This window comes from Phycodurus eques, chromosome 23 (genome assembly GCF_024500275.1).
Source record: "Phycodurus eques isolate BA_2022a chromosome 23, UOR_Pequ_1.1, whole genome shotgun sequence".
Lineage (NCBI taxonomy): Eukaryota > Metazoa > Chordata > Actinopteri > Syngnathiformes > Syngnathidae > Phycodurus > Phycodurus eques.
Genome location: NC_084547.1, coordinates 4,254,782 through 4,269,469, shown reverse-complemented (window position 1 = coordinate 4,269,469; position 14,688 = coordinate 4,254,782). Strand labels below are relative to the sequence as shown.

Genomic DNA, 14,688 nt, shown 5'->3' with positions numbered 1-14,688 from the left:
ACCAGAGCCGTGTCACAACAAGCTGACGTGGGCGGCCGCGGGCTCGTCGCGACCTGACAGTACACTGGTCAAACGCGGTGACGGATCCGCGAACATGACACCTGTGTAGCCCCCCTTGTGCCAGTGTGTCGGAGCCGATGCCCGGCTGACACGGTGAGATGACAACGGCAAGCGCGTGTAGCTATACGAGGTCCACTTCTTTCTTACTGTTTTCAATCTTGTTTTTAATACAATGCTCCCACAGAACAAGTGGAGTTACGAGAATTTCGAGACGAAAGAATCCAATAGAGCCGTTTTCAACACCACATGACCACATGGGAGTGACCAATAGTATCGATTTGTGAAAGAAATATGAGCGATGGCGTGTGCAAGTCATACAGTGCTGGCTAAAAACAGTGTCACCTCAGAGGGAAAATGTTTTCAGCCACGACTGCAAGCCTCAAGTCTTCAAATGTTCGCAAAGCGAGTCCCAAGTTGTAAAATTGACGATTTAAGTCTGACTCGAGTCAAGTCGTGTGTATCGAGTCCCCCACCGCTGGAATACACGCCGAGGAGCCGCAAGCTGCCTGTGCTGCGCAAAGACCACCAGGCAATGAGTAGAAACGCAACAGAGGCTTTTTGCTTGGTGACTGCAGTCTGTGTAAAAACAACAGGACACCCCCAAGGGTCAGTTTGAGGACTCCAACAGCACCGGATCCCTCAACCAATCCAACCGACCCCCACACCCGTTCCAAAGCAAACGAATAAACACCCTGGGCTAAGCTTGCGGTGTTGTTCAAATGCATCCCTTAAGAATCGTATCTCTGTTACACCAGTGACCTAATCCGCCTCTTGAAGAGCAATTAAAAGTTTAGCGCAGACTTTAAGAAAGTAACCGTGTGATCTTTTCTTTTTCTGTCCCTGCTCACCCCACTCGCCTCCGCGGCGGTGTACGCCCTGTGCATGCTAATATGAAAAGCGTAACCATGGCACTCTTCCAAAGACATTCCAAACACAGTGGGGAAAGAAAAGACTTGAAGGGGGACACGGATGGAGGGGGAAAAAAAACATTTCCCTTTTATTCTCAACTTTGGAATCCGTCTTTCCCCTTCAATACCCACTCCCCCCTTTGCCATCCAAAGAGGGTCCTGGGAAGACTAAAAATGGATTCTAATCAAGTCGCTTCGTGCCTCGAGACCCCAGTGTACGTCGTAGCCTTGACCGTAGAAAGCACAGAAGTTTCAGTTGCGCTCGGTGCTCTGTCAAACTAAGGCAACAATGGTCGTGTAAAGATTTAATACAGCCGAGTGTTCAACTTGCAACAACAGCCACTTAACACAGACATGAAAAAGATAATCTATGCACTGCAATTGAGCAAGCACTGCAGATTTCTTGGTGATAGCCTTTCCGCAGTTGCTACATCAATCTATTATTTGTCAGTGTGTTTTGGTGTCTGCAAAAGAACAGAAACTGTGGGTGTCCTTGTCCGCCCGGCTGAGGAAAAGGACACCGAATGATGTACTTTTTGTGACTCTGTCGAGCAAGGCATAATTTTTTTTTCCTTTTTATTCTTGAATTAAAAGCTGAACTCACAAAAGTTGTTTTTCCAGGAGTCTTGGGTGTGTTTTTTGCAATTTCATCTCATCCTGCCTTTCCTTGTGGGAGGAATGCGCGTGCAGAGGCGGAGTTGTCGGCGCACCGAGGAGACGGGGAAGGAAGCGGAGAAGAGCACCGGAGCTTGACGGAGGGTGGGCGGCGTTCGGGCGAAGCAATCAGTCAAACTACAATGTGAAACCTTTGACTCCGCGGGAGTTTGTTCTGAGGAAGCTGCAGTATTTATTGCCAACATTCCAGAGACTCACCCTTATTCAAATTCCCTCGGTCACCGAAGAGCCCATCCACAATAGACCTTTTTCTTTTTTTTTTTTTTTTGAAACAATATCACGACTGTCTTTTTAAGCCAACCTGTAATAAACAGAGCTGTAGCCGGATAGAACCTGAACGCACCCTGATCAGGTTGCAATTGATGATCCCCTTGGACATTCACCTTGAGGGCATCTGTCTCATCGATCACCCGACTGCATTCTGATGATTGTTGGAATTCGCACATGTGGAATTGCAGCAGGGTTTACCAGTCACTATTGGGATTCCATGTTGACTGATGTCATGTGGATATACTTGGCACTCTTTTCGTGTCTTGGCCCTCCGTCTGCTCGTCCATTAAAAATGAAACGAGGCTTCTTAATTTCAGACTCGATTACCGATTTTTCACTCAACTAAAATTTTGAGTCATTTCTTCCGTCTCCCTACGTCTGCTAAAGGTATTTACAGCTGGAGTTACACACCACCGCCGATTGCTTGACTCGAAATAAGCTGCAAGTGTACCACTAATTCCAAACAATGAGCTAACCATTTGTGAAGGGTTTTGCTGACAGTGTTTAGTTCAGGGGTGAAGGAAATGAAAATCAAATCCGAGAGCTCGCACTTTATCGGCGCGAATGCTGCGTTGTGTTTTCCTTGGCTCGTTTCACACTTGAGTCAGAAAAGCCGCATGTTTTCTTTCCCCTCCCAGACAGGAAATATGCCGGGTTGAGCCTTCAAATCTACCTGTGGCTTTGTTTGCATTGTTCATCTGGACAGATGGCATCTTTGCTCAGTCGCCCGTGGTTGTCACAGCAGACTTTCAATCACAGGAACGCACCCCACCCCGCTTACCTCTTGCCCCCCAGAGGCTGCCGAAAGCCGGCCCCCTCCGAGAGGTCCCGGCATCTGGTAACCATAAAGGAAACGAGTGTGAACTTGTAATGAAAGTCATACATTAAAAGCCACGCTACCCTCGGGCCGGCCGGGCACGGCGAGGGGTTAAGCCGTGCACTTCGTGCGTGATTGTGTGCGCGTTTCAGCACACAAGCAGAGAAACTCGATGAGGTTTGGATCTTTTTCCTCATCTCTGCATTCAAAGACGACAAATCCAGTCAGGGGCAGGCAATATCCACAAAACCACAGTGCACCACTTCCAGAATGACCATTAGCATAAATAAACTTGTCTCTCAAAGTGATTTGTCACGAGGACTTTTATTAGCTTTCCCCTCGGTCGGCCGAGTAAAACACCATCTAAAGTAATGGTTGGAAATAAAAGATTTTCCTTTTACAAGCTGGACGGGTTGTGTGTTTGCGCTTTTGTGTGAGAGTGCTTCCCTCGCTGGACTTGATTGGCAGACGGGTGCACTTTAAGGCCGGGAGGTGGAAGGAGGGCATGTAGTTGGTCAGCCTTAACAAATGCACGGGGCCCTTTCGGGCCCCGCATCTACTCAGAGGGGGTCAAGTCCGTGTCGCCGCCGCCATTTCCACCGTAACACTGACAGACAGTATGTTATTAGCTACTTCACTGCAAAAAAAAAAAAAAAAAAAAAAAAAAAAAGGCAAAGGAGGAACACCATGTTTTGGCATAAAACTCCGAGTTCTTGAGTAATTCCATGCTATTTGCGGGTAATTACGGATATATGGCCCGAAGCCGGCCGCAACTAGCAAAATACCATAAGCAATTGACACGCCCCCTAAAAAATTATTAAAATTGCCTCGATTAATACAGTGGTACCTTGACCTGTTTTTCGAGATATGACATTTTTTACTTACAACTCAGCTTCAGACACTCGGCCACAAGACGGCGGTAGCTAACTTCACAACATCCGACCACCATAAGTTTCCGTATTTTGACTAATATTCTTATTTTTTTGCAATGGCTCCGAAGAAAGTGAGTATTATTTTTGGTTTGTTTTGTTTTTGGGATTGGAACGGATGAACGGGATTTTTATTCATTTCAATGGGGAATGTTAATGAGTGATTGGAGTTCGTTACGAACATGGTCACAGAACAAATTGAATTCGTCGGTCAAGGGAAATGCAGTGGACGCGCATGTGTATTTGCAAATGTGATGGAGAACCTAACTTCTACAAAAAGCCCAGACAAAACTAAGATCCTTCCTGGAAAAAAAGTCTTTCATTCGAGATGTACCACGTCAACATACTCCTTTGATACTTACATCACAAGAACTATTTTCCTATTTAGACAGGGCTTTTGCAGCATGTTTTCAGAGGCGAAAATGCAGGTTACAGCAAATTGCCGACGTGCCACTAACCCCACTATCTTGACTTTTAACTTGGGGGGTTGGGGGGACGAGGACGAGATGTTTATTGGACCGAAACGTTTGAGAAATGAAAGCTACAAAGGTCACGGGTGCAGATGGTGCTTACAGCAGATTCCGATCCAGAGCCCGTGGCAATCCTGGCGTGAACTCCGTAGCCGCTCTGGAAGGAAATTAGCTTTCACCCACCATCTCACTGCGCGGCGAATAAAAGAAAAAGTTCAGGTGAATAACGTATTTCCCCTAGCTTCATTTCCCCAAACAAATTTTCCCCTTTCCTTGCCCGAGTGTTTCCAATTCATTAGGCTACATTCATTGCATTGGTGTCACAGAGAAAACTGTTTTCCCAGAGTGCGGCTCTCCGCTAGACAAATGCACAAACACCTCTCACAAAAAAAAAAAAAAAACGTGTTTGGGTGCATAAACAAACCAACATTTAACATCTTAACATCGACTCAAGTGTAGTTCTACTCACTGAGCCGTTTTCCTTCTGGGTCCACAGTTTTAATTACACAGCAAATGTTTGGCTATCCGAGTGAGATCTGCATGAATATTTATAGCGATTCATTTGTCGAGTGTTGATTGTAATTCCACGGAAACACGATTTATTGCCAGCATTGCCGTGTGAGCCAGTCAGCCAGACAAAGCGAACTACATGGAAGTAACTAAATGAACCTTCACATTCAGACAGCAATGCTTCGTGGGGAAATCCGGGCAAAGATTCTGAATTGTTAAGGGCTGCACCGGTTTAAGTGACAATTCAGATTTTTCTTCGGCCAACTGGGATGCGTCATCAAGATACACCGATCGGTGACATACACACCTGCGTCTGCTCAAACAACAAGCACAGAATTAAATATGGTCAAAATATGCTACCACAGGCGTGTACAATAGGCAAACATACCGTTTGGGGTCACATTTGATCCATTCTGACATTGACCCATGTCGACCAAAACGAATTTTAGATTTACGAGTGCGAGTTAAGTCAAGCAAAATGGTGATAACGGTGGGAATCCTAAACCTGTACATGGTGGGTTTTTTTAAATTATTATTATTATTATTGGACAACGGTGAAAGTGTTCCATTGGGAGTTCGACTGAATGCGTCACAACCACATTCGCACGGGACGGTGCAACAGATTCGGAAGAGCCAGACATTGCCCATCCACGGCCTTATTGGAGAGAATTGTTTGATGTTGTTAGCGCTAAGAATTGTGGTGAATGCGTTGTATCTGGTGCAAGCCTTAAAACCACCAGCTTCTAACGCTAACATGTTTTCTTTTGAATCTGAACAAACACATAAAAGTGAGGCTTATTTTTTTTCCTGTCGTTATGAGCTAATTAAGCGTTTTCTTGACAACATTAGCAATGCTGGAACATGTTTTGATCGCATAAAAGCCTGAGCTCACGCTGGCTTTATTTTCTCTTCAGTACAAGAACTATAAAAGTTAATAAAAGAGGGAAACCATCATGTGTGCAGAGATGTTTTATTATTTATTCATCTTCATTTTAGAGTTCATACTTTTGTACCTTTACTAAAGGCGTCGAATCAGTAATTCTGTTTTTACCAAAGATATTTTTATACACCTGTATTTCTACTTAAGCACAAAGCGCGAGTACTTTTGCCGTCTCGGGAAATAAATGGCTAAACCGCCCATCTAATTAACAAACCGCATTGGCCATTTGTAGCTATTTATTTATGATCACGGCAATGCCTGCGCTGAATCTTTAGCTTTCTGCCGTTACCACTTTGCGGCACTCCGACAGGGATTGAGAGCTCGAGAGGCGGTGAGGGAGAGCCACCGAGACGGTGGGGGTGGAGTGAAAGAAAGAGGCTTCTACTTTAATGAAATGCTCTCACTGCTTAACTCACTGACACTGCTCAATAACGCCTTCGATCAAGCAACGCGTATCGACAGCGGCTCCTCTGGCAGAGGCTCCGCCGGATGGGAATGCTCTTATCTTTACCTCTGCACAAGCTGCAGACTGCTGCTTGACTCGTGCGGCCCTCGTTCACTCGCAGTCCTCCTTCAATAAAAAAGCGAGAACATTCTTTCCCCTGCGGGCTAGCACGAAGGCTGAGGGGCCGCCATGTTTACAGGTCTGGTCTGCAGAGTCCTATCGATGCATTTGTGGGTGTTAAAAGTAATGAATGTTGCTGGAAACCACTGTAGGAGAACATTTAGTCTTGTTCATTGGTTGCCATGACAGCGAACTCCTGCTATTTACAGGGGATAGGGGAATCAGAGCAATTAAAGCCCCATCTTCTGTTTAAAAGGGTTTGTATTTGCCGAAAGAATCCATTTTGATTGATGGACTTACAATTATCTACAACAGTGTAGACAAAGAATAATGAGCAAAGCATGCATCTAGCATGTACACAACCATGAAACCATGTCAAATAACTATTCAGTAGTTCGATAATTCAACAAACAAACGACCTTTCACATGAAGATCATCAATGGTATTAGCTAGCACACTAGCTTAAAAACAAGCTAGCACAAACTGATGTGATACGGGCAAACAAATGTGCAGACGAGAAGTTTACTCAAATTGTCAATGTCAAAAACTTACCTTTTGCTATTTACATACAATAAAAAAGGGAAGGGAATACAAGCAAATTGTTACGGCAAATTAAACGACAGGGGTTCTTAGTAGCTGCATCGGAAGTGAAAACAAACTTTCATTTTCACTTCGACTATTCCCTCACACAATGCGCATTTAAGGATAAAAGGAAAACAGGGCTTCTCAAACCAGATGGGGAAAAAACAACACCATGAGTAAATTAAATCTGACAACAACAGCAGGACCAAGGTGGCACAAGATGGCAGCAAAGTAATACTTTCATCGCTTTGGCCTGAGCCCAAAAACAATTAATCCGCAAGTTTTTCAGTGAATAACAGAAGATAGGTTCCGAACAATATTTATCAGCAAATAGGAGACGTTGCGAATGCTGAACTGCGAATATGTGAGGCGTCACTGTATAGTAGCTAGCTTTAGCCTCACTGTAATGCCTGGCAAACACCTTTGAATTTCTTTGGAATCTTCCCAAAAAGCCTTCTTACGCCTGCCTGCTTTGTTTCTTCCCTGAACTCTCTTCTCTAAAAATCTGAGGACAGAACTCCTTCTAAGCGTCCCTTTTATAGTGACCCCCGGCCATTTGGTTTCTCTTGTAGCCGTTTCGCCGAGTGACCTTCTCGGTGGTGAGCCAGCCCCAGGACCCTCACCAGCAGGGATCGCTGCAGAGCTGCTACGACAGCGGCCTGGACGAGTCCGAGACGCCGAGCAGCAAGAGTTCGTCGGGGCCCCGACTGGGTGCCCTGCCGCTGCCCGAGGACAGCTACGAGAGGACCACGCCGGATGGCAGTGTCGGTGAGGCAGAGCACATGGAAAATGGTAGGGGCAAACACTGAAAGGAGAGAGAGCTAAGCTAGAAGGAACACATACACGCACATACCGCCCAGAGCGTTCAAGCAGGATGGCAGGTAGTCACAACCGTGTAAAGTTGTCTTGGGTTTTAAAAAACAAAATTTCTGCAACAGGATAGGGGATTTGTAGCAATGTGTTAACATGCATACAACAGAACTTCAACCATCCATTTATCCATCCATCCATTCATCTTCAATATAGCATTGGTCCTCAGTGTTGCGGTGACTTTGGGGCGAGAGGCGGGGGAAGACCCTGGACTGTCCGCCAGTCACACATTAGCAAACAACCATTCACACACCTATCGACAAGTCAGTCTTCATCTAACCTGACATGCATGTTTTTGGAGTGTGGGAGCAAGCCGCAGTACCCGGAGACAACCCAGGCAAGCACGGGGAGAATGTGCAACCTCACACACAGGAAGGCTGAAGTCAAGATTCGAGCCCTGAACCTAGGAACTGTGAGGCAGATGTGCTAACCACCACCGCAGAGATCTATGACCAAAAAAACAAAACTTTCAGACCAACCTTCCCCGTTTTTATTGGAGGCTGCTTTGGATGATTCCCAGAACTGCATCTCTGCACTCTATCTTGCCTTGTCTTCGATATAAAGTGAAGGGGGAGCAACCACAGGGGGCTAATACCCTACTTGAATGGGTAAGAAGCTGTGTTGGCAGTTGCTGTGTGCTTGCCTCGAGGCCCACATGAAAGAGCTAATATTTCTCTAAACGTGGGATAGACCTGCTGTGTAAAAACGACAGCCTATGCGTGAGACTGTGAGTGAGTGAGTTGGCATGAATCAGACAGTGAATGTGTGACACTCATACTTCTTAACAACTACTGGCATTTTGACAAGGCACACATCTTTTATCAAAGCCGGAATCAAGCCTCAGACCGAGTTAAGGTTTTAGGGGAATTACCTGATACCGGACTTTATGAGGTTAATGGCAGTAATCATTTTCCCAAAAAAAGCATTTTAGGACAAATATGAGTAATCAAGAGAACTGGATTAACGGTCTTGGCGCACGGGGACTCGGGCAACGCAAACAGAAGTCCGACATCATATGAGCAGCTGTCCTCAAAATAGACTGATAGCAGATTGTGGCATGGTCAGCTTGGGCTATTTTGTGGATGCTTAAAAAAATAAATGAATACAAATCTTCTGACATGAAGCACTTTTCACTCCACGAATAAGGTGGGATATAATTTGTTCCCGGTGCTGCGATCCAAGCACTTAAAACGTAGCTAATGCGTCCTTGACGAAGACCTTTCTTCATTCACTTATGTGTGGCCGCTCCTTAAGAGGGCATCACTTAAACACCTAAGTGCAAAATAAATGCAGTTATCAAAGGTTAGGGCAAATATTGGCTAACTGCTCAAGCCTCTGCCTGGGGGCAGGGCTAACTATACTAATTAGGTCCTCGATCATTGTTTCTATGCCAAAGATAAGCCTCATATATCTTTCAGCTTGAACTTGGTCGTTCCCCAGTGATGAACTCGACTGTTGCCTCTCAGCGCGTACGTTCTGCCTCCCACCCACGTTTTGCTTCAGACTCCACACCGACATGTTCCGCCTTCACTGAGGTTGGGCTCGGGAGTGTCGAGAAATTCCAGTTGACAGCGCATCTTAAAAACGGGGTGCGTTCAGAGTACGGCATCTGGAATGTTGCTGCCTTCTTCATCATGATGCACAGCTGGGCCCCTTCACCTATTCATGAGCTCACCCCCACATCCTATCAGATATTCATAAATGGCGAGGGTTCAGAGTCAAACAGCCAATTAAACTCTTCAGGCGACGCGCCTCGTGCCCTTCTATTGATCACCGCGGCGTTCGAAGGGGTGGCGATGGCTTTTTCCCAACCTCTTGGACTTCATCTCCAAATAAACAACTTGCTCTCGCATCATCCCAAGCGAGGAGTGCAATGTCAAATCTCGGTGCTATATGTCAGAGGGGGACTCGACTCGGATCAGAAATTAAGTTTATAACTTGGGACTTGCTTGGCTAAAACTTAAAGACTCGACTTGAGACTCGATTTTTAGATAAAAGATAATGCCGTTTGTTTTGTTTCTGAAAGAAAAGCTATTTCCTTGTGTAGTGCTCACCAAAATCTGCCAAGTATTTTGTGGCACGGAGGGCAGAGGCCACGTCATGAAAGGCGTACTTTAGCGGCAACTCTGGAGATTATGAAATTTGAATTCAAGGATTAGGTTTTAGATCAAATCAGGGAAAAGAGAAAGGCAACAGGCCATGTTTGCAATTTAAAGTTAGGCGACAACAACGTCATCTAACCTTATCTGTTACAAAGAAATCCACAAAGACAGGAAAGCTACAATAACTTCAGAGTTTAGCCAACCGATAGCTGGTCAAACATTAAGTTTAATGCTGTTCATGCGTTAAATTAAGAAGACAGAGTAATAGAAAATAGAGACTAGATTTGGAACCATTTAAGAATCAATGTAGCAAACTGAGAAAGATTGTGACTTGACTGATGACGTGCTTAACCCGAGTCATAACTTGACTTATTTGAAATTTAGCAGGGACTCTACTTGTCCTGCTTGATTTTTGCCACAGTATCTTTGGACTTGCTCCGAAACTTGAAGGTTAACACTTGAGACTTCTAACTTGCACATGAGACTTTCTCCCACCAACGCTACCGGTTACTTCACTCAAGGTCAGTAAGACTCACACAGATGTGGCAATGCAATCCACGTTACCCTTTAGCTTAGCTTGTTTTGACAAAATTTACCACTCGGGGAAGGCGGTTGCCCATCTATGTTTTCTGACAACTTTGCAGGCAAAGCGAGTTGCTGGGAGGCAGAAAATCGTTAAAACACTCCGGCGAGCTGAGGCGGAACCTTAAGGATGAACACTTGCAGATAGAACAACCTTTTACCGGCCCGGACATCACAGAGTTCATTCGACTGCCGAGACGGATGAAGAGTACAAATATATGGCAGCCTCTAAAAAGAGTAATGACTCGTCCAAGCACGCCTCCCACACTCTTTTGCACTGGCTGCCAGACAAGGGAGCAAACGTTTCCCTAAGTGGGAGATTACAAACTTCGCAGTTGTTCGTTAGACAATGGATAGAACAGACGTGGGGAATTTGTAGTGTTTCACGGGAGTTGTGACGTGAACACAAATGGCTAAGACTGCGTTTTCATAGCAGCGCCATCTGTGGGATGCGGCGAGGCACTGCACTAAAACTGGCTTTAAAAACAAGGAAAAAAAAGTAATGAAATGAGGCGTGTAAAACCCAATTTAAGCAACATTGTCTGCCGATAGAACAGGAAGGTTTGACTTGGCAAGACTTCTTAAAACAAGTCAACATAGTGAGAATGAGATCTTAAACTTTTGTATTCACTATACACCTAACTACGCCTTTTAAAGCTAAATGTATTCATAACCAGTAGCAAAATCTCAATAAGTTACAATAGGCTATTAGCATTTTTGAGGAAAAATGCTTCAAGCATTTGAAATGCTCTGACACAAAAACTTGCAGGTGAGAAAAAAATATTTTGGCAAAGAAGAAGCACACCTTCCCTTGATTTGAGATATTGAATCTTGGTCGGAATTTTTGTTTTTTGCAGTGTGAGCTTTCCTCGCTACATCATCATCGTTGTGTCTCACAATTTCCGGAGCCCGGTTAGTAACGCGCACATCTTGAGTATGCGTATGTTAACGAGGCAGGCCCTATCGTGGGGCCAGATGGCAACGTAAGGGTGTTTAATTAAAACCATTCATATTTCAAGAGCGGGAGCGGCAATAGCGCTGGTCTTAAGGTTGATTTCCCCATACGTGATGGAGGGATGGTGTGCGCGTGTGCGGTGGCGGTGAAGGAAGGCAGAAGGCATTCGCATTATCCATCCTCCTCCCAAAGGTCACAGCCCATGTGCGCACATAAATTAAAACGCCAGAATCCAAAAACGCCAATCAGGATGGAAACAGGACAAACTACAACACTCGTTGTGTGTATCATTCTCAGCGCCGGGAAATGTGTCCATTTTTAGCTTTGTATTTCGAGCGAGCTTTGGCTAACGCAATATTAAATTTTTTTTTTTTTTTTTTTTAAAAGGAGATATAACTCAATATCAACGCTAGTCTTGTTAGCCTGTCTATGGCATTTCGCATTAAGCGCGCAGACTTTCTAAGACAAGGTTATGTGGTTTGGTTAAATACACAATGGGTCAGGGTGGCTCTATTCAGCACTTTTTTCCCCTTTTTTAGCGTCTGTAGATTCTTATACCACGCGTGGCTCCCATCCATCACCTGCTCCTCGCCGCCCCTATTTCTTTCCGTGATATCCCCCTCAGGCGAGGAGACGGCGAGCGAGATAGGCAGAACAAGAGGACCCGGTGAGATAACGCGGAGCGAGGGAGCCGACGGCGACGAGACGGCCGCCGAGCGAATGACTAACGCGGCAGAACAGAAGCTCGGAAAGCAGATGGAACAGTGGGGAGGCGGGAGAGGCCCAGGTGCTAGAGAAGGAAGAACTTAATTAATGGTTAAAAAAAAAAAAGGGGGGGGGGGGCGGGAAATCATTGGATAAGACGGCAGCGGGGAGTGGCGGCTGACAGAGAAGTGATTGATCACGGCTCGGTTGGAGCAGGCAGGTATTCAAATCATCCCCTTGTGTGGCATCCAAAGGTCCGACTTCCTCCTCACCGCCTCCGCACGCGAGCGCATGAGTGAGCCATAAAGCCCCCGTTGTGCGACCCCCGAATTCCCTTCACGCAAGTTCAACCTGGAGGAAAAGATGCGACTCTTGGGAAGTGAGCCAGGATTTGGGAAAGCAGAGTAACGTCTCATCAAGGTTTATAACAGAGAGTAATATGCACACGGGACAATGCGGTTTTGTCACCAATAATAATAATAGTAAATAAAAATGCAAAAAATTAAATAATACTATTCATAATAATACCGAAAACTATTTTTGTATTATGAATTATTGTGTCCATACACGATATGTACATAAGATGTATATAATATATAACAACATGTAACAATGTAATAATTGTTGCAAATTTTTTATCTTATTTTTGCTTTTATTAACTATTATATTTTCATATATCTATATAACTGAATTTTTATTTTCATGATTCAGTTCAGATTTGTACTATTTATCTGTATTTCATTATTTCAAGTCAAAATATTGTATATCGTATGTTTTTTACTATTTATATTTAATGTTTCTATTTTACAAATATGAGACATAATTCATTCAATTTTAACAGACTTTACTTATTTATAATTACATTTTCATAATGTATACTTATTTTATTAGATTTGTTTTTATGATGAAACTATGTTTTTATTCTAATTATCATTCCCCGCGACACATAGAGGAATTTTGGCGTAAATCTGAAATGAAATTTGAGTGAATTTTCCAAGAAAAAGCAATGATTACCTCCACCAAGTTGGAGACAAGAAACCAAACGAAATAGGAAGCGAGAGAAGCATTTATTAACTTTTATGGCCGTTTGGAGAGCGCCTTTGTTTTGAATATGAAATGTGTTCAATTGGCCAGTGATTTTTGAGTTGCGACAACTCACTCTCACACACACACGCACGCACACACACACACACACACACACACACACACGCAGGCACATACAAAACCGCTTGTCATGACGGCGCAGAGACATGATTGTGTTTTTAATGAGGGCCTGCAGTCATGTTTACGTGCAGTGAAGCGAAAGTCTGGCTCGGATTCAAACAATTGCCGTCCGCTTTTTCTGCTGCTAGCATCGCCGCGGCTATAACACGCATAACAGGTGTAGCGTTCTTTTTGTGTTGTGAGGGGAATGTGAATAAGATGTAAAACTGGCAACGTGGTAGTTGTCATTGCTTTGAATAGCTAATTGTGTCCTGGCTGTGCATATGTTGCTGACTTCAGAGCCAAAAAAAAAAAAAAAAGGGTGGGGGGGCATTTGTGCTTCTTTTTTCACTAGGGCAGGGATGTGCTGGAATACAAAAAAAAAAAAAAAAAAAAAAAAAAAACCACATTCAGGCATTCACACATTCTGTAGGCTTGACACCCCGACCGTGGCGCCTCATACATTCATTCATGCACCCACCAAACGTATCTCACAGTGGAGAGAGGTGCATAATAACTCCCGGGAACAGTTTCTCCGGCTACGCATTCGTTTCACGCGTCGCCACAACAACGAGGCCTTCGCAATTTAATTTGTGTCTGCTGTCGTGATGGTGAAACACACCGCGTTTGTCTGATTGGAGAACGTGTTTGTAGCTCGAAGCAGATGTCGGGCGCCCGCAGCAAACATGAATCCCTCGCTTTCCGGAATCACTGCCAAAGAATTGGACTGAGATATCTTCCGTGTAAACACACACCCTCGGTTTATTAACCATCGTAAACCCCCACCGATTTGCACATTTTTCTGTCGAACATGATTAAATCTATTCACTGAAAAAGGCACCTATTTGCATATGTTTACTACACCATTTATTATACAGTGGCGCTTTGAGATGAGTTTTTCCAAATCCAGCCCATTCTTTGGGTTCACTTCAGAGTTGAAGTCAAGTCAAACTAAACATGAAACAGACAAATACACGTTTATTCAAAACAACTGCCTAAAGAAAGGCCCCGCTGGCTTATTGCTAACAAAAAAAAAAAAGGGGGGGGGGAGCGTTGACAACTATGATTAGCTTCGATAGTCAGGATTTAAGAACTCTTTGAACCGGTGGTTCGCAAACTTTTTATGCCAAGTAGCATGTCAAAAAAGTACTTAGCATTTCAAGTACCGCCATCGTAACCAACAATCAAACAAAGTAGCGTAGTAGTTTTTGTCCTAAAAAGTATATTTAATAATGTAAGCCACTGTGAGCACTGCGCTTGAAAATAGGAAAATAAAAATACAAAAATCTAATTGAAAAGTATTGCACATAAACGTTAAGTAAAATTTGTTCTTAACGATGAAATGCCAATACTATACATTGAACTTCAAAGTTAAATACAACTGAACTCTACTTCGGAAGCGAGTCTTTCGCGTACGAGCAGAGGGAACCCGCGTACCACTGATGGTACTCGTACCGCACTTTTGAGAATCCCCGCTTGAAACAATGGATATTTGACCACAAACGGTGGAGCAACACATGTAGGCAGATAATATAACAGTACTCA

The 14,688-nt window shown here is 44.2% G+C and overlaps 1 protein-coding gene across 3 annotated transcripts in view; it reads left to right on the top strand.

Annotated features, from left to right (window-relative positions):
• The window catches only part of pcdh7b (protocadherin 7b), an 88,893-nt gene that overhangs the window by 40,043 nt on the left and 34,162 nt on the right, over positions 1–14,688 (top strand). The window contains exon 3 of one of the 3 annotated variants that reach the window (XM_061669471.1): positions 7,299–7,518. The exons of 1 other annotated variant lie outside the window; for it this stretch is intronic. In XM_061669471.1, coding sequence (XP_061525455.1) covers positions 7,299–7,518 — 220 coding nt within the window. The remainder of the gene's footprint in view (positions 1–7,298; positions 7,519–14,688) is intronic. One more of the 3 variants, XM_061669472.1, reaches the window with a different exon arrangement.